The following is a 16,776-nucleotide window of genomic DNA, read 5'->3' as shown; positions in this document are numbered from 1 at the left end:
GTTAAGTACTGAGACTAACGCATTTTATGCGTACACCCGTATCAATTAAACTTTAATAAATATATTTCTATGCCACTGTCGAAATAAATTATTATTTATTATTATTTTTATTTTTAGACATTGAGACACTTAATATAATAAAGTATTGTTACTTAAAATGTACAACATCGTTACTATTATTTATTTATTTAGGTAAAGTTTCACGAGCGCTTTTAAAAAATGAGTAGGAAGTAGTTCTTCCTACGATATAACTGGTCTATTATAATTCCTGTTAAGACGATTAAATATAAATATTTAATTCGACCGCTAATGAGTTTATTTAATGATCCTGAAGTTAGCAGACATTTAAAAATTTTTGAATTTTCGTTTTTCAATAAATCAACTGCAAAAAAATAATACAAAAATATGCACATGTAGAAAATTTAAAAAACTACAGGTGCAATTTTTTCAAATATTTTTTTTTTTTATGTTTTATCGTCTAAAAAAAATCCAAAAATTATTAGACGTCTGCTAACTTCAGTATCATTTTATTTATGATCCTGAAGTTAGCAGACATTTAAAAATTTTTGAATTTTGGTATTTCAACAAATCAATTGCAAAAAAATAAAATAAAAAAATGCACATGTAGAAAATTTAAAAAACTACAGGTGCAATTTTTTCAAATATTTTTTTTAAAATTTTTTATCGTCTAAAAAAAATCCAAAAATTATTAGACGTCTGCTAACTTCAGTATCATTTTATTTATGATCCTGAAGTTAGCAGACATTTAAAAATTTTTGAATTTTGGTATTTCAACAAATCAATTGCAAAAAAATAAAATAAAAAAATGCACATGTAGAAAATTTAAAAAACTACAGGTGCAATTTTTTCAAATATTTTTTAAAAAATTTTTTATCGTCTAAAAAAAATCCAAAAATTATTAGACGTCTGCTAACTTCAGTATCATTTTATTTAATGAATTTTAAAAAAATTATTATTTTAAAAAATAAAATAAAAATTATTTTAAAAATAAATGTGACGAAATCAAATGAAAGTTCTTTGGAAAGGTCTCAAGATAAAAATCATCTTAATTTTAAATTAGTGATCAATGATAAGAAATATAAATATAAATAAAATAAGTAATTTTTAAAATGGATTTTATTTATTTATTTATTTATTTTCATTTATATACGGGCTGACAATATCTAAATTGATATCATTGTTTGGAATAATTTCGAGTGGTATACAAGTCGATTGCTTTAAATGTGAAAGATTTTGATGCCACGACACACGACAAATAACTTGTGATGTTGTTTGCTTCTTTTTGTCTACCGTTATAATTCTCCGAGTTGTTTTTATTACCTATAAATATATATGTATTTATTATATTAATAATTACTGACATAATAATTAATATATACTTGTGCGAAATAAATAAAGCAAATAAATTTTACTAGTTAATTTTTATAATTTAATAAATAGAGTAAACAAAATAATAATAAAAATAAAAAATAAATATTAAAAGTAATTTTCATTTGGTGTCGATGAGCTTGACCGATAAAGTAAACGGTGTAATTCGTGTTTCTAGTGTAGAAGCTCGTACTGTTCTCTGAATAAAAAATAAATAATAAATAATTTAAATAAAATAAGTGCATTAATTAAAAGTAAGTGACGAACATGAGTATTACGACGGATATTAAATGCTCCGTAAACGATTGGATTCATACAAGAATTTGTACAGGCAAATAAAAAAAGTCCTTTTTGAATTTTTTGGTCTAATTTACTGGCGCTATCTCTATCAATCCAGTACCTAAATTAAATTAAATTAATTTTTATTTATTTATTAGCTTTCAATAGAATAATTATTTAATTTATTACCAAATACTAATAATATAATAAGGAGTCCAGCAGATAAAAAACACAGCGACAATAATAATAGTCATTTTTAGTGTTCGTATTCTAGCTCGTCCCAAAAAGCCTATAGATGATCTTCGTATTTTATCTAGAAAATTTAAATAAATTTATTTGATGTAAGATTATGCATTACATTATTTTTTTTTCTTTGTTGAATACCTTTTGAATTTTCTCTCGTCTTGCTGTGAATTTCAATGAGAATGCTGGTATACGTATAAATAATTACAACCAATGGGAAGCAGTACATCATGATCATGGAAAAAACCGAGTATCCAACTTCTTGAGTGACATTTGAAAATAAAAAGTGATAAGTGATGCACTGCTCGTACCAGGGAAAATCTGGATGACGCTGGACGTGAAACACCAGCATCTAAAAGTTGATAATTGTTTAAATTTATAATTAATTAAAATAATTCAGCTTTTAAATAAATAAATAAATAAATAAATTACCTGGGGGGCTGAGCATAAGACAGCACCGATCCAAGCTCCTATTAGCATTAATTTTTCTCTTCTATCAATATTTATTAACTGCATAGGTTTTAAAACTGCATAATATCTTTAAAAATATTATTTTAAATAAATAATTTTGTTAATAATAATTATTGTTTTTATTTATCCACCTGTCGATGCTAATGCAGACGAGTACAAACGACGACAAATAAATTCCAAAGACACGAAAAAATGCCATTATGCGACACATTAAATCCCCAGCACGCCAAGAAACTGTTGCTGCCCAGCCAATTTCTAGCGGCATCATCAACAAAGTCACCTGTAATTTTAATATTTTATTATGTAATTAATAATTATTGTTAAATTTATTAATTAATTTACCAACAGATCAGCAATCGCGAGATGCAGCAGCATTGTATTTATTCTTGACTGATTTGTTTTGCGTCGTTCGATAATTAGGACCAAAACTGTCGTGTTTCCAGCGATGGAAATTACCATCAGGATGCTGTAGGTAACGATACTTAATAAATGACCTTCATTGAACTGCATGTCAATTGGCAGTTCCGACATCAAATCAGATACCGATTTTGTTTCGTTCGAATTACTCATTTTTCTTCTTTACATAAATTCATTTCCATCAATCAGACCACCTAAAAAATTAATTTATATATAAATACATCTCATGACAAGTGGAGTTTATCAACTGCATCAGCCAAGATCTGATCACTGATCAATGATAAATATTTACCCCACAAACTGCGAGTTTACTTATTGTGCAATCCGGAAATATCAATCGAATTAAAGAGCACGTTGATATTAAACTTACTCAAATATTTCACCTTGACTTTCAAATTTAACTTTTTTTTTATTTTTATTATTATTATTTCAAGTGTTGTACCACTTTACAAACATCTTGTGAAAATTTTAAATTACAAAGTAAACAAAAGAAAAATTTTAAATTTAATTTCCTGTCAAATAATTTAGCAATTGATGTTAAATAAAAATAATATTTTTAATCAGTAGTTTAATTTCGCGGTCACAGGATCACTGCACCTGAGTCGATTGGTTTGCGCGCTAACACTGAAGTACTTAGAGCTTCCTGAATCATCTTCTGGAATTCCACGTTATTGCGCCCGCGCATCTCATATATATATTTAAAATATTTCATTATCAACAATTTATTATAAAAAAAAATAACAATATATATTTTTTCTAACTATTAATTTATTTATCCCCAGTAAATTTTGTAAAATTTAATCCAGCAATTGTCCTATTTATACCACGTCCTATATTTTATAACGGCATCAGGATTGATGGACAAGTGATATGACATGTAATGATAATATGAAGACTGTAAGTGCTCTCTATAATGGCTCTAACGCGACGGGTGTCCAATATAATCCACTGTATCCAAGGTAACTATTGCAATTATTAAAATACTTAATACTTTTTTTCCATTATTGCTACGAAAAAAAAAAAAAAAGTCATAAGAGATTGTGTGCACGTTATCTTGATGTCAAAAAAAATCCCATACGCAAATCATAAATTGAATTAATTTAATTTCAGGTGACCATCAATGCCGCCCTAATGATACATCATCATTAACGTAAACTGTCAAATTATAACAAACCCACGCATATTTTATTTCCCTCAAGTCACGGCGCTATTTATAAATACAAACAAGTTGATGATAAAGGACTTGTAATAAATAAACTCTTGTAATTTTGTTCCTGTCAATAAACAACATATATTATTCAAGGTGAAAGTCTTATCTATTTGTTAAAAGTTCAACGGTGCTTTCATCTTATTTAATATATATTTACTTCTTACTCCCACGCACCTTTCACTTTTTTAAATAATACCCGGGAAAAAAATCGGTCTGTCAGTTGACCCTGCGGGCCAGCCCCAAAACTTCCCGCTGTTTTCGAGCTCGCTGAGCTCGAAAACGTTATTGTGAATATATTTTCGAGCTCTTCGAGCTCGCAAATACTTTTGTATGCCATTGTTTTGTAAAAAACCATTTTTTAGCATTTCTTTCTTCCACGATATCTCGCGAACGAATTAACCGATTTTGATGGTTGAGGTGGCAATCGACGCGTTTTATCAAGTTCTAAAGCTGGTCGAATTTTGAAATTGATTTATTCAGCCGTTTTTGAGAAATTTCAAAAAAACCAAGGAAAAAATTTTTTTTGAATTCTTTCGTCAACGGTTTCTCTTGAACGAATGAACCGATTTTGATGGTTGAGGTGGCATTCGACGCGGCTTATAGAGTTTTAAAGCTGATTAGATTTTGGAATAAATTCATCGAGCAAATTGGAAGTTATCCAAATAAAACATTTTTGAAAAAATTTTATTTTTGAAATATCTCTGAACGCACCCTACCGATTAAGTTCAAATTTTTACGGCCTCAAGACATTAACAAGCCGCGTCGAATGACACCTCAACGATCAAAATCGCTTCATCCGTTCAAGAGTTATGAATATTTACATACATACATACGTACGTACGTACACACATACATACACTCGGACATCATCGTGAAATTAGTCAGGATAGCTTCCTAGAAACTCAAAACGTCCAAATTTGATAGAAATTCGGTTTTTGCAAATCGGACCGAAACCAATAACTTCCCGAATTTTTGAAAATTTTCAATTTTCTTAGCGGGAAGTTAAAAAATAAATATAAATATATATAGATAAACGTACCTCGATAATCCATAAATCAATTGATAGTTTTCAACGTTGCACGGGTTACTGGTAAGAGTATCTTCAATCAATGTATGATTAGAATTAGACGTAACTAACGTAACGCCGACACAACTTTTCAAGGGTTCAATTAAACGTCCGGGAACTCTTAGATCTGACATTGCAGATCAAATGTCAAACAATCACTGATAGCTACCAGCAATACATCTTTTAATATACTGTGCGATCTTCGTCAACACGCCAGACTTGGTTTAATCATTTTTTTATTGTTATTATTATTATTTTTTTTTATATACAAGGCAAATAATTACTCCCATCGGTTAAATCCATCTTGTATTTAATTATTAATAGCGCTAATGGAAATAAATATAGAGCAATACTTGTAATTGTAAAATAATATTAATTAAACACGAGAAAATCCGGGAGCGAGAACTGTCTGATAAGCAAATAGTAAATATTTTTCTACTTTAATAAAGTTTGTGACTAAGAAACTAATCTCTGACATTGATAAAAAATAAAAAAAATAAACAATTTTTTGCAGTATTTGTTATGAAAATTAGTTAATTTTTATTTGTACTCAGACTTTGATCCCTTATTATCCACATCTGTTATTAATATGTTTTATTTTTTATTATTAAGCAATTGTTACTTTTAATAATTTTTTATTTAAAGTAATTTTAAAATGTAAATTTATGAATAAAGAAAATAATTAGTTCTTGCAATTATTTTACATAACGTCGATTGACATTACATTCTATTACGTAGCAATAATTGTTAATAGAATATTGTGCCAGTATGATATTAATTTATAAATTTCATAATAGTCATGATGGTGAGTGAAGCTCAATTAATTTAATAATTTATTCCCCAAGATTTAACTCAAATAAATTACAAGTGAATGTTGGTCTATATAAAGAAGAATATCCCAGATACTGAGATAGTTTTAACAAAAGACACGGCATTGATATTTTCTATTGTTAAAAATTATATTGAATTTAATAGTCAACATGTCAATGATACATGTGAGTATTTCAATTAGTCTACTAAAAGTCTTAATTAGTAGTGTTAAGTCTAAAAAAAAAAAATAATAAATAATTTTTCAGATATTGAGTTTTATTGGATGGCTTTTAATGGGTATAGAATTAAGTATCACTCAAAGGTACTTATATTTATTATAAAATATAATTATTCTATCTATTATTATTATTATTATTACAAATTATCTAATGTATATTAAAATTTAGATATAATTGGCCGCATGACGCACAATCAATGTACAAAATATTAAAACCCGCATCTTATAGAATACCTAAATATCCATCAATTATTTATGTCACTACGCCTCAACACAAAGAGTCCGATGACGATTACATGGTAAATATATACATAATATTTTACACTAATTATTTATTAAATTAAATAATATATATATTTAATGAACGATTATTAGGACTATCCAATGTACTCATTTAATTACGGAGTAGCTGATGGGCATACGGGCGACTCAAAGTCAGCTTGGGAAGAAAGAAACGGTGATGCTGTACGTGGTGAGTACTCATTAGCAGAAGCAGATGGATCTATCCGTACAGTAACTTACACAGCAGACGATAAAAATGGATTTAATGCTGTTGTTACCAAAACTTTACCACAAAACCCTTACTGACAATAATCTTACATCTCAAGTAAAAAATTAATTATTAAATTACAACTACCCATTTAAATTATTTTATTTTATTTATAAGATATTTAATTTTTTTAATTAACTATTTAATTATAAATATCAGAATTATATTTTTAATACAAAAAGTATTTTTAACTTATTTAAATCACGCGTCAAAAAATTTTAAAAAACGTAATACTTGATAATTTTTAATGAATTACTGAATTTGTACGTACGTGGAATTAATTTTATGTGATTATGAATTGTAAAGATTGATCCAAAGTACTAGATGAATGATTAATAATAATAATAATAATAATAATTATGTGATAACAATTAATATTAATATTAATAATAATAATTAATAAATCTATCTATTTCGAGATCTCTTGTTATTATTTTTCTTAGCGCTATTTGATGATCTATTTTTAGTGGCTTCTTTGCTATTGCTATGTCCATCTTTAGCAGGCGTAGAAATATGTTCTAGACTACCATTTGACAATGGGCCATTTGTAAATGTAACATTGGCATCGTTGTTGCTCAATGTGCCGTTGTTTTGTAAATATCCAGACTGTATGGACGTGTGATTCTTTCCACTTGAGTCTTTGCTATTACCCGATGTTACCACACTATTGTTATAGTTGCAGTTGTCTTCACTGCCGCTGTTTCCAAGCTGAGATTCTGATTCACTGTATCGTTCAACTAAAATAATGTTCAATGTACCTCTAATTAACCGTACAAACCAATTCCCTTCACAAAATCTACATCTACTTTATTCTTTTTTAAATAAATCTCATTCACTCATTCATACATTTAAAACTAAGTGCATTAAAATTAAAGTGAAAAATGAAAAAAATAATAAAATTTAAAAATATTAATTTATATAATTATTTACATTGTGAAAGTAGACAGAAGTGAAAACAGAAAATAATGGCCGAAATTTTTAAATATATTTACAATTTAATGAACGAAAAAAAATATATATGTTTGTATATATTTTTACCATCATGCTGATAAAGATTTTGTTGTATTTAAAATAAAAATTTGATAGTACTTTTTCAGACATCAAATTGACTAGTCTTCGCTTAAATAATAATAATAATTGAAATCAGTGTAAAGAAGAAATTCATTAAAAGAAAAAGATGTGCTACTTAATTATCAATAAAAGTATAATCATGAATATCCATTCAGATCCTTACTTTTTTCTTGTGTATTTTCTCCCAGACCACTTACAGCCTAAAAAAAAATATATAAATTAATTAAATTAATTACAGTTTTTATTTAAATAATATATAGTTTAGACTTACAGCCATTGAGGTGATTGAAGATTTAGAAAATAATCTTTCAGCTTCTTTAAATTTTCTATTTCTTTTGTCTGCTTTACTGTTTGTATTTTTATTGCTAGCTAAATATCTATCCCACCCACGTATAATATTTCCATACAATTGTGTATCTTCAAGATAACTTCCTTCGAAAGCATAAATTTGTCTTTCTAAATTCGCCAAAGTGTCCTGAAACAAAAATAACAAACAGTCAATTTTTAAAAATAAATCACATTGCCAAACTTAACCTAAAAATCAAATTCCCACCAAAACTTAAAATTTAAACGTCAAATAATTACAGAAAAATATGAATATTTAAAAAGTAATTTTTTATATATTTTTAATCGACAATTAAATTATTTATTCCAGTATATTTACTAAAAAAAATTAAAAAACTTACAGCTATTTCAGCTTTGCGCTTAACGAGCTCAGCTAATTCTCCTCTTAAATCTACTGATGACTTAGTAGACATATTTCAAATTTTTGTAATAATTAATATACTTGTAAATAAAAGTAAAATAAATTTTATTAAAAAATAAAAAATAAAAATATTTATGAGCGATCAAAACAAAGTTGATTCGATAGTTGATATCAGGAATAAATCTATTGCCATCTCTACTGTAGCACCAGTTCCCAACAACTATCAGCTGTTTTTCAGTTCCATCATTTCATTTATTTATCAATATTTCCACTTCCAAACATTCCTCTCGTTCTAACCAATAAAATTTCAAATTCCTTTTGTCATCTTCCCTGCCTGCAACCACACACTCACTCTTTTTTATAAAGTTAAAAAAAAAAATATATAAATCAAAAAGTCAAAAGTTATCGTTAAAAAATAATTTATAGATTCACTTTAAATATTAAACTTTAAATAAATATAATATATTTATTTTTATCAACTTTTATATAATTCCGCGTTGGCGCTTTATTATCTTGATAAATATATACATATATGTAAGTACAAGTAGATATACTCACATGAGCACTCACATGGTTGTTGATAATCGTCAAAGTTGGGATACAAATTTGCGTCTTTCGTTATTAATATTTCGCGGTATCAGTCAGGAATTCAAAAAAATCACAGCCTTCTAGACAATTGTTGAATTTTTTTATTTTTTTTTTGACATCTGGGGTTTGGGGGGATTATTAATAAATAAAATAAAGGATGCCGGTGGCAAGCAGTGCGACCAGTTCAATAAGTGGTTGGCTGCCAAAATGGCAACTTGCTTTGGCAGTGGGTGCACCGGTGGCACTTGGACTAGGATATATTTATTACAAAAACACAAGTCAAGAAAAATCAAAAGGTGGAAAGTCAAATGGTGTAGGGACTGAGAAACAAATTTCAATTGATGGTGATACTTTGACTAAAAGTACTCAAAAGCCTGAGGTTATTTTACTTTATTTTATTATTACAATATATTTTTATTAAAATTTAATAATGTCTATCTATAAGTATTGATAGACTGATGAGTCATCAATTTACTGTGATCGTTAATACATATAATTAACACGTTATGTATAATTTATTTAGACTCCAACTGCCAAAGCGCAGCGATTTAAGACCCTTGGAAATCAAGCTTTTGGTGCTGGAAAATATGACGAAGCTATTTCGTTTTATAATAAAGCTATCGAGACCTGTCCTGCTGATCAAAATGTTGAATTGGCTAAAAATTATCAAAACAGAGCTGCTGCTCATGATGCACTGGTAAAATATCCATCAATTTTTTTTTAAATCTTTCGATTTAATTAAATTAATTAAAAAATTTTTTTTTTATTGTTCAGGAAAACTATAGCTCGGTAAAGGATGACTGTACAAAAGCACTGGAGCTAAATCCGACGTATACAAAAGCCTTATTAAGAAGAGCACGTGTTATGGAAAAAACTAACGAATTAGAATTAGCACTGGAAGATGTTACTGCTGCTTGTATTCTTGAGAGATTTATGAGCCAGTCAACACTTTTAATGGCTGACCGAGTTTTAAAGGAATTAGGTAATTCTATTAATTTAATTTTTTTATTTTTAAAGAGTTGTGAAAAAAAACTAGATTAAATTTCAGGTAAACAGCATGCCCATGAACATATGAAGAAAAGAAAACTTGTTATGCCCAGTAAACATTTTATAAAAACGTACTTCAGTTCATTTAAAAGCGACCCAATATTTTCTGATGACTCTGATGACAATGACAATACGTATGTTTTAATCAGCTAAATAAAATTTAATTGAAAATATGTTTAATATTTAATTAATATATTTAACAGAGCTCTAGCAGAAGTAATCCAAATGTTTAAAGATGAAAATTATGACGATATAATTGATGCATGTACAAGCAAAATAGAAAGCTCCGGTCCAGAAGACACTCAGGTTAAATTAAAATTACACCTTCTACGTGGTACCTTCTATTTATTACTCGGTCAACACGAGGACGCGATCGAGGACTTGAATGCGGTAATCAACAGCGAGGAGTCACCAAAGAACGTTAAAGTTAACGCGCTGATAAAAAGAGCGACGATGAACATGCAGTTAGAAAATCCAGACAAATGTTTTGCGGACTTTAAAACGGCTGTCGAGATTGATTCCGAGTGTGGAGATGTCTACCATCACCGTGGACAAGTTAATTTGTTGTTGGACAAAGTTGATGAAGCCAAAGAAGATTCAGAGAAAGCATTGAAATTAAATCCTAAATCAGGAATTGCCTTTGCTCAGAAATGTTACATGGATTATCGACATGCTGCTATGACCAGATCTCCCACTTTGATTGATACTGCAATCAAAGAATTTGAACGTGCATTTGACTTATTCCCAGACTGCTGCGAATGTTATACGTTATACGCTCAAGTAATTATAATTTTTTATTTAAATTTATTATAAATAATATTATTGTTACTCGTATAAATAATTGACTAAATAATTTTAGATGTTGTGTGATTCACAATCTTACGACAAAGCTGATGAATATTTTGCTAAAGCCATTGATAAAGATCCATCAAATGCAACTATTCGTGTACATAGAGGTCTACTCCAATTACAATGGACTGGAAATGTTGAAAAGGCTGTCGAGTATATCAACAAAGCACTTGAGTTCGATCAAAAATGTGAATTTGGATACGAAACATTGGGAACAATTCAAGTCCAACGGTAATAATTTTATTTACATTTAATTTTTTAAATGATTAATTATTAAATAAATAAATAAATTACAGAGGAAATCTAAAAGAAGCCATAGAATTATTTGACAAAGCACTAGAATTGGCCCGAACAGCTCTGGAACTTACTCACATATTCAGCCTTCAAGATGCTGCGAAAGCACAGCTCAAAGTCGGTCAAAGATTAGGCGCTAATTCGTTGTTTGGTATGGGAAGTATCATGTCGTAATAAAGTAGAAGCATAATTTAAATAATTGCATAAAAGATATGTAAAGATTGCATTTTATAATGGATTTCATACCCATGAATATAAAATTAAAAGTTTACATTCACATCGAAGGCAAAAGTTTCTTAAAATTTATCATTTATTTTAAAATAACAGTAACAATTTATAGTTTTTTTCTTTTCTTGTTGATTATTTTTGGTAAAATTAAAAAAAAAACACGCATGAATTAAAGATTATTGATTCATGTAGGTATGAATCGACTGCTATTTTTACAAGTGCCTACAAATTATTGAGAAAAAATTTATTTTATCAATATATTATTGTTTTTTATTATTAATTTTTTCATTGCAAATTAATATATACGTTTGTTGCATTATTCATTATTTAAGTGAGAAAATAATAATAGTAATAATATAATAATTATTGTCAATTGTAAAATTATATAGTGTTTATTATACGCTTATATAAAAGTTTAGTAGTCTCGCTCTGTACAAATTGCCTCCTTTTTTTTTTCTTTTTAATTACATTGTTAACTAATTATCTGACTTAATAAAAAATAAATATAATTACAATCTTTTATCTTCATAAATCAAAAATATCATATATTCCCTTAGAGTATATAATTGTCTATATAATTAGACTAGTTTTTATTTTTGGTGATCCAATGAATTTCGTCATTGAATGAAAGCCTCGGATTTAAAACATCGATAATAACAATTGTTATCATTCATACGTCGTAGAATAAAGACGCTAATGGATATCTTATTGAAAACGCTATGGCCGAACAAATCACCTGATAAAAAAAAAAATTATTAATTAAATTAAAATGATAATAATTCTATAATTCATTAATTAATTTACCTGAATGATTAATAAAATAATAGTCAAGTTTGGCTCTTTCTTTGAACCAAAAGTAATAAGAATAAAATTAATTAACGTCAAGTTATTGCATGTAACAACTCCGTCTTTATCTTCTTGCCATTTAACTAATTTGAATACTCGGAATAAGCCCATAATTAATCTAGCTGTTGATAAAAATCAGTATTTTAGATCATTTTTAATTAATAATTTTTAAAAAATAGGTACCGAGTTTATTTAGCTGCGATTTCTTGAATACCGTGACACTGGGATCTAATTTTCCAGTTTCTCTGTTGAATCTATAAAGTAAATAAATTTTATTACAATAAGAATTGCTGATTAATATTGATTGTTTTTAATTATTAATAATATAAACCTTGGTAAGCGGTGACGTGGACATGGCACTAAGTGGAAGAGCTGAGGTACGCTGTATAAAAAATTAATAACTTGTGGAATGAAAAATAGTAAAACTGTTTTGCTAAAATGTCCAATTATTCCGACAACTGCAAATGTCATTCCTGAGAAATAGCAGAATGTGTCACCTACAAATACTTGGGACGGGTACCTGTAATTAAAATAATAATTATCAATATTATTATTAAGGGATTTTTTTTTTGCAAGTGAAAGTTTTAAAAAATTGGATGACGATTCGTCAGATCAATAAGACGGTCTGACACACCTGCTGTCCTGAAAAAAAAATTTTTCTTTGAGCTCTCGGCAAAGCAGATGGTACTTCTCGGTATAATAGCCGGATAAAGTTCTATGGTATGAAGAAAGAAAAAAAAAGGAAAAGGAAAAACATAAAGAGGATGAGAAGGAAGCGGCTTACGATGTGGTTACTATTGAGATTTCAGTTCTGATCTACCCAACAGCTTAAATCAGTCGCAATCATTTTTTTTAACGTTTTAGAAAAACTCCAATTCTATTTTGGTTTAAAATAAAAAAAAGTTTCTAGGATTAAGATTAAAAAAATAAAATATGACCATTTCTACTCTATCTGGTTGAATCATCGGTTGCTACCATAAAAGTGAATCATACATATAGACATATATATATTTAAACTTGGAGGATTCGTACATAGAGAATGATATAAAAGTATTTTTACGTGTAAATGAACGCATGCGCTTGTGAAACACCGCGAACGCGCTTGTCGTCGTCGGTTCTTTACATCTCAGCCTCAGCATATCTAGACATTCTGGTCGTGCTTCGACGCGACTCATGTGACGAAGAACTTGAGGACGATAGGGCGGGTACTCCGGGTGTGGTTTTTTATTATTAATTTTATTGTCATCACTGATCAGGACGTGCAACACCAGCCATCAAGAGTTTTAATATTTATTTTATATTTAAAAAGTAATAAAGTTGTTACCAAGGAAGAAATATTTAAAATAATCCTACAACAACAGAGCAACATGAGATGGAAAGGGTTATCACCAACAGACATAGAGAAACATAGAGAGATCAAGACTCAGCTGGTGAGTGTGCGTTAATAATATCCTACAGTATTGAGGTCATTCGCTTAGACGGTGACCCGATGACGTCATTGACATCACCGCGTTGCTACCAACGATGATGACAATTCTTGACGTTGTCATACCGGCTAATTTCATTTTTTAAATCATACATATATATATCTATATATCTATATATACATATATATGTATTGGGTAAAATTTTCACTTCAACTTCGGAGCATGGCAACTTCGCACTTCAAAATAATCGATATTACTGTCTGTTGAAGTATAGATATATATTATATAAATATATATATCTATAACATTAATTGAATTAATATATATTTATTAAATTTACAGATTACTAAAGATGAATAACATGCTGGTAATATATAAATAAATAATAAAAATGAAATGATAAAATAAGAGACTCGGAGTAATAGGAAAAATCAGATGCCATGCAGAGCCGATTGGATGGAAAGCTTATTTTATTGTATACATTATTGGTTCTGCAGGTTTTCATAGTGATGATATATGTGATATCAACACCGACATCTGAATACGATGGATCGACAACGAGAAATCCTGTTAGTTTTATTGAAAGCGAAACCGTACAGGTAACCTTTGATTTAAAATAAAAAAATAAAAATGATAATGAGTGAAAAATAAATTTTTTCTTCAGGTGCCTATTTATAATCAAATAAAACAAACTCCTAAACCGACAACTCGTACAATTAGCGGAGAGATAAAATTAAGGGATACGCGGACGTCGGAATTTTTTATAATTAAAAATGAGACTGGCTGTTGGAAGGAGGGATTAGATGAAGATAAAATGAAGACTGTTGGGCGTGAATTAGATAGATGTATTTGTAAACAGGGATGGCATGGTGCTGACTGCGGTGAGCCGGAAGTTGTTTGGCGAGCAATAATGGCCAGCAAACAGAATATTAAACTCACGAGACGCAGAACATCACGAAGATTGATTTATGTATTTTCAGTCCATGATTTTAATTCAGCAATTGCCGAAGTTATTGTGGAGGAACTTGATCGTGTAGTTGATCTATTTGTTATATGTGATTTTAGTAATTCTGAGGAAAATTTTAAACATAAATTAGCTAAAGGTCTGCTAGAACCTCAGCAGAATAAAATATTGTATATCAATGCCGCTGGGAAAGCACGTAAACCAATGCGTGTAATATCGCGATTTATTTGGGAAAAAATAAGTGTCCAAGTGAAAAATATAAAACACGACGATATCTACGTTATGACTGACAGTGAAGAGATATTGAATTGGCGGGCACTGATGTTTCTAAAAGTATACGACGGCTGGCCGCAGCCAATCGGTTTCCGTCTTCGATGGTCAGTGTTTGGATTTTTTTGGCGACATCCATTAAAAACCACAATCACCGTGGGTGCATGTACCGTTGGATTTATTTACAATGCATTTCGTACGAATGCCGCAGTGCTACGTCAACTGACCGACGAAACTAGTGAACGCGACAATCTCGGGCTGGTTATCGGTGACTTAAATCATTACGGTGGTTGGTACTGTCATTATTGTCAAGCGCCTGCAAATATCGTAAACTTACTGCAACGCGAGGGGAAAAATAAAGTACCTGATGGTACAAAAAATTTAGACGTAGTGTTCATAGAAGATCTTATTGGTGGCGGTGTTTGGATTGATGGTAAAACAAATTTACTGAGAGCTTATAGATCACGTGAATCATACTTTGCACCCGAAACAGTTATTGCCAATGCATTCAAGTACGACTGGTTAGTTGATAATTTTTATGCTAAACTCGACTACTATTAATGCATTTGCAATACTAAAGATCTGTGATATTTATCTTCATACTCTGGATTTTCCATATAACTCAATTTTATTACAATTATTATTATATTATATATATTAATTACTAACGAATTTATAAAATATGTTTTTATTAAAGTAAATGTTAAATTTATATATATATTTAGAAGATTATAAAATAGATAAATAATTTGAAATAATTTAAAAAGTAATTAATTAAATTAAATTTTTTATTTAAACTTACCAATTGTATCTGAATAGTGCTAGAGAAGTTGTCAAGTACGGTAACATCAAGTAGAGTGAAAATTGATGGGCTTTCCATAATGCACCAGACAATTCAATTATATTAAAAACAATAATACTCGAGGCTATTACAAGACTCTGTCCTACTTCAAGGCCATTAATACCAGCCAATATATTTATAGCATTTGTACAAAAGACTGCCAGCATTCCCATGTAAACGTAATAGAGGAGACCCAAGTTTACAGACAATCCAAACCAAGCTCTCAAGGGTTTTGGTACTATCACAAAAGTGCCGTTATAGTTTACGTAGTAGATCATCAGCAATGGAAGCGATGCTATTGTAGGTAAAAGAAGTTTGTATCTCCACTGAAGATCTATTACATCGTCAACAAATCCCAGGAGGAGCATGCAGCAAATTGACAGCAAGGCAGCCAGCAGCTCAACGAACTGTTTTTTTTACAGAAAAAAACTTTTATTTATATAAATACCATATTTATTAATTAGTCTGATATTTTTTGTTACTGTATATTACCTCATGGTGGGGAAAAGTCGAATTGTCGAAGATATTATCAGTAAACGGGATTGGAATAAAAAGAAAAAGAGTTATAAGAAATATACATCCACTTACTACTCCTAAAGCTTCTGGTCTGAAATTAATATTATTTTAATCGACAATTTCATTATTTTGATATTTATTTACAAATACTTACACTTTACCGCCATTCCTTTTATTCATATCAACACCAAATAGGTTAGCTCTGATAAATTTGTCTTTAAAACTGGGTATCAATATAATTGCAACAATAGATGCCATTATTGACATTAATATATTTACATAAAGTGGAAAATTCATTGTCCACATTTTCTCTGTCTCTTCCATATTCAACGTTTTTATTTGTTTTCTAATAAAAAAATATTTATAAAAATTTTCACCGGCTGTTAACAGCTGCCAGCTGCTTACATCACAATAAACATATACTATATATCTAGGGAATCGTTCAACTCGACATCG

At 29.0% G+C, this 16,776-nt stretch overlaps 6 protein-coding genes across 7 annotated transcripts; 3 read left to right on the top strand and 3 right to left on the bottom strand.

Moving 5' to 3' along the window:
* Window positions 1–1,169: 1,169 nt before the first annotated feature.
* On the bottom strand, window positions 1,170–5,333 carry LOC130678263 (adipokinetic hormone/corazonin-related peptide receptor variant I-like). 2 transcript variants are annotated; one of them, XM_057485384.1, is made up of 8 exons: window positions 5,049–5,333; window positions 2,725–2,993; window positions 2,514–2,662; window positions 2,344–2,449; window positions 2,053–2,263; window positions 1,858–1,981; window positions 1,657–1,789; window positions 1,170–1,588 (listed from the first exon to the last, which is right to left on the bottom strand). In XM_057485384.1, the coding sequence occupies exons 2-8, from the start codon at window positions 2,950–2,952 to the stop codon at window positions 1,511–1,513; spliced, it is 1,029 nt and encodes a 342-aa protein (XP_057341367.1). In that variant the 5' UTR covers window positions 2,953–2,993; window positions 5,049–5,333; the 3' UTR covers window positions 1,170–1,510. The 2 variants fall into 2 exon arrangements, with proteins under 2 accessions (XP_057341367.1, XP_057341368.1); XM_057485385.1 differs by lacking the exon at window positions 5,049–5,333 and adding an exon at window positions 3,092–3,244.
* A 34-nt stretch (window positions 5,334–5,367) lies between these two features.
* LOC130678265 (cuticle protein 19-like) lies at window positions 5,368–6,894 on the top strand. Its single transcript, XM_057485387.1, has 5 exons — window positions 5,368–5,498; window positions 5,921–6,070; window positions 6,152–6,207; window positions 6,293–6,422; window positions 6,499–6,894. Exons 2-5 carry the CDS (start codon window positions 6,056–6,058, stop codon window positions 6,709–6,711), a joined length of 414 nt encoding a protein of 137 aa, XP_057341370.1. The 5' UTR covers window positions 5,368–5,498; window positions 5,921–6,055; the 3' UTR covers window positions 6,712–6,894.
* A 43-nt stretch (window positions 6,895–6,937) lies between these two features.
* LOC130678264 (chromatin modification-related protein MEAF6) lies at window positions 6,938–8,726 on the bottom strand. The gene is made up of 4 exons (XM_057485386.1): window positions 8,431–8,726; window positions 8,016–8,219; window positions 7,908–7,944; window positions 6,938–7,410 (listed from the first exon to the last, which is right to left on the bottom strand). Exons 1-4 carry the CDS (start codon window positions 8,500–8,502, stop codon window positions 7,079–7,081), a joined length of 645 nt encoding a protein of 214 aa, XP_057341369.1. The 5' UTR covers window positions 8,503–8,726; the 3' UTR covers window positions 6,938–7,078.
* A 469-nt stretch (window positions 8,727–9,195) lies between these two features.
* On the top strand, window positions 9,196–11,431 carry LOC130678260 (mitochondrial import receptor subunit TOM70). The gene is made up of 7 exons (XM_057485380.1): window positions 9,196–9,417; window positions 9,562–9,735; window positions 9,813–10,020; window positions 10,087–10,219; window positions 10,289–10,865; window positions 10,945–11,165; window positions 11,231–11,431. The coding sequence occupies exons 1-7, from the start codon at window positions 9,196–9,198 to the stop codon at window positions 11,400–11,402; spliced, it is 1,707 nt and encodes a 568-aa protein (XP_057341363.1). The 3' UTR covers window positions 11,403–11,431.
* A 625-nt stretch (window positions 11,432–12,056) lies between these two features.
* Window positions 12,057–16,748, bottom strand: LOC130678262 (UDP-N-acetylglucosamine--dolichyl-phosphate N-acetylglucosaminephosphotransferase). Its single transcript, XM_057485383.1, has 7 exons — window positions 16,475–16,748; window positions 16,297–16,411; window positions 15,766–16,211; window positions 12,634–12,822; window positions 12,486–12,556; window positions 12,261–12,424; window positions 12,057–12,192 (listed from the first exon to the last, which is right to left on the bottom strand). Exons 1-7 carry the CDS (start codon window positions 16,642–16,644, stop codon window positions 12,127–12,129), a joined length of 1,221 nt encoding a protein of 406 aa, XP_057341366.1. The 5' UTR covers window positions 16,645–16,748; the 3' UTR covers window positions 12,057–12,126.
* Window positions 13,453–16,070, top strand: LOC130678261 (beta-1,4-mannosyl-glycoprotein 4-beta-N-acetylglucosaminyltransferase). The gene is made up of 3 exons (XM_057485382.1): window positions 13,453–13,732; window positions 14,072–14,328; window positions 14,394–16,070. The coding sequence occupies exons 2-3, from the start codon at window positions 14,170–14,172 to the stop codon at window positions 15,522–15,524; spliced, it is 1,290 nt and encodes a 429-aa protein (XP_057341365.1). The 5' UTR covers window positions 13,453–13,732; window positions 14,072–14,169; the 3' UTR covers window positions 15,525–16,070.
* Window positions 16,749–16,776: the final 28 nt, after the last annotated feature.

Source organism: Microplitis mediator, chromosome 1 (genome assembly GCF_029852145.1).
Source record: "Microplitis mediator isolate UGA2020A chromosome 1, iyMicMedi2.1, whole genome shotgun sequence".
NCBI classification, from domain to species: domain Eukaryota; kingdom Metazoa; phylum Arthropoda; class Insecta; order Hymenoptera; family Braconidae; genus Microplitis; species Microplitis mediator.
Note: the sequence above shows the minus strand (reverse complement) of the source record. Positions and strands in the feature narration are given on the sequence as shown.

Bases quoted from the DNA above. Each gene is read 5' to 3' on its own strand.
- LOC130678263 (XM_057485384.1), bottom strand. From the start codon at position 2,952: ATGAGTAATTCGAACGAAACAAAATCGGTATCTGATTTGATGTCGGAA. The intron at 2,264-2,343 runs GTAATTTATTTA...ATCAACTTTTAG, and splicing joins TCTTATGCTCAGCCCCCCAG to ATGCTGGTGTTTCACGTCCA. The intron at 1,982-2,052 runs GTATTCAACAAA...TAAATTTTCTAG, and splicing joins GACGAGAGAAAATTCAAAAG to ATAAAATACGAAGATCATCT.
- LOC130678262 (XM_057485383.1), bottom strand. From the start codon at position 16,644: ATGGAAGAGACAGAGAAAATGTGGACAATGAATTTTCCACTTTATGTA. The intron at 12,557-12,633 runs GTTTATATTATT...TTTACTTTATAG, and splicing joins CCACGTCACCGCTTACCAAG to ATTCAACAGAGAAACTGGAA. The intron at 12,193-12,260 runs GTAAATTAATTA...TTTTTTTATCAG, and splicing joins TTATTTTATTAATCATTCAG to GTGATTTGTTCGGCCATAGC.
- LOC130678265 (XM_057485387.1), top strand. The intron at 6,208-6,292 runs GTACTTATATTT...ATTAAAATTTAG, and splicing joins GAATTAAGTATCACTCAAAG to ATATAATTGGCCGCATGACG. The intron at 6,423-6,498 runs GTAAATATATAC...AACGATTATTAG, and splicing joins AGTCCGATGACGATTACATG to GACTATCCAATGTACTCATT.
- LOC130678264 (XM_057485386.1), bottom strand. From the start codon at position 8,502: ATGTCTACTAAGTCATCAGTAGATTTAAGAGGAGAATTAGCTGAGCTC. The intron at 8,220-8,430 runs GTAAGTTTTTTA...TTTTTGTTTCAG, and splicing joins AGCGCAAAGCTGAAATAGCT to GACACTTTGGCGAATTTAGA. The intron at 7,411-7,907 runs GTAAGGATCTGA...ACATTATTTTAG, and splicing joins AGAAAATACACAAGAAAAAA to TTGAACGATACAGTGAATCA.
- LOC130678260 (XM_057485380.1), top strand. From the start codon at position 9,196: ATGCCGGTGGCAAGCAGTGCGACCAGTTCAATAAGTGGTTGGCTGCCA. The intron at 10,021-10,086 runs GTAATTCTATTA...ATTAAATTTCAG, and splicing joins CCGAGTTTTAAAGGAATTAG to GTAAACAGCATGCCCATGAA. The intron at 10,220-10,288 runs GTATGTTTTAAT...TATATTTAACAG, and splicing joins TCTGATGACAATGACAATAC to AGCTCTAGCAGAAGTAATCC.
- LOC130678261 (XM_057485382.1), top strand. From the start codon at position 14,170: ATGCAGAGCCGATTGGATGGAAAGCTTATTTTATTGTATACATTATTG. The intron at 14,329-14,393 runs GTAACCTTTGAT...TTTTTTCTTCAG, and splicing joins TTGAAAGCGAAACCGTACAG to GTGCCTATTTATAATCAAAT.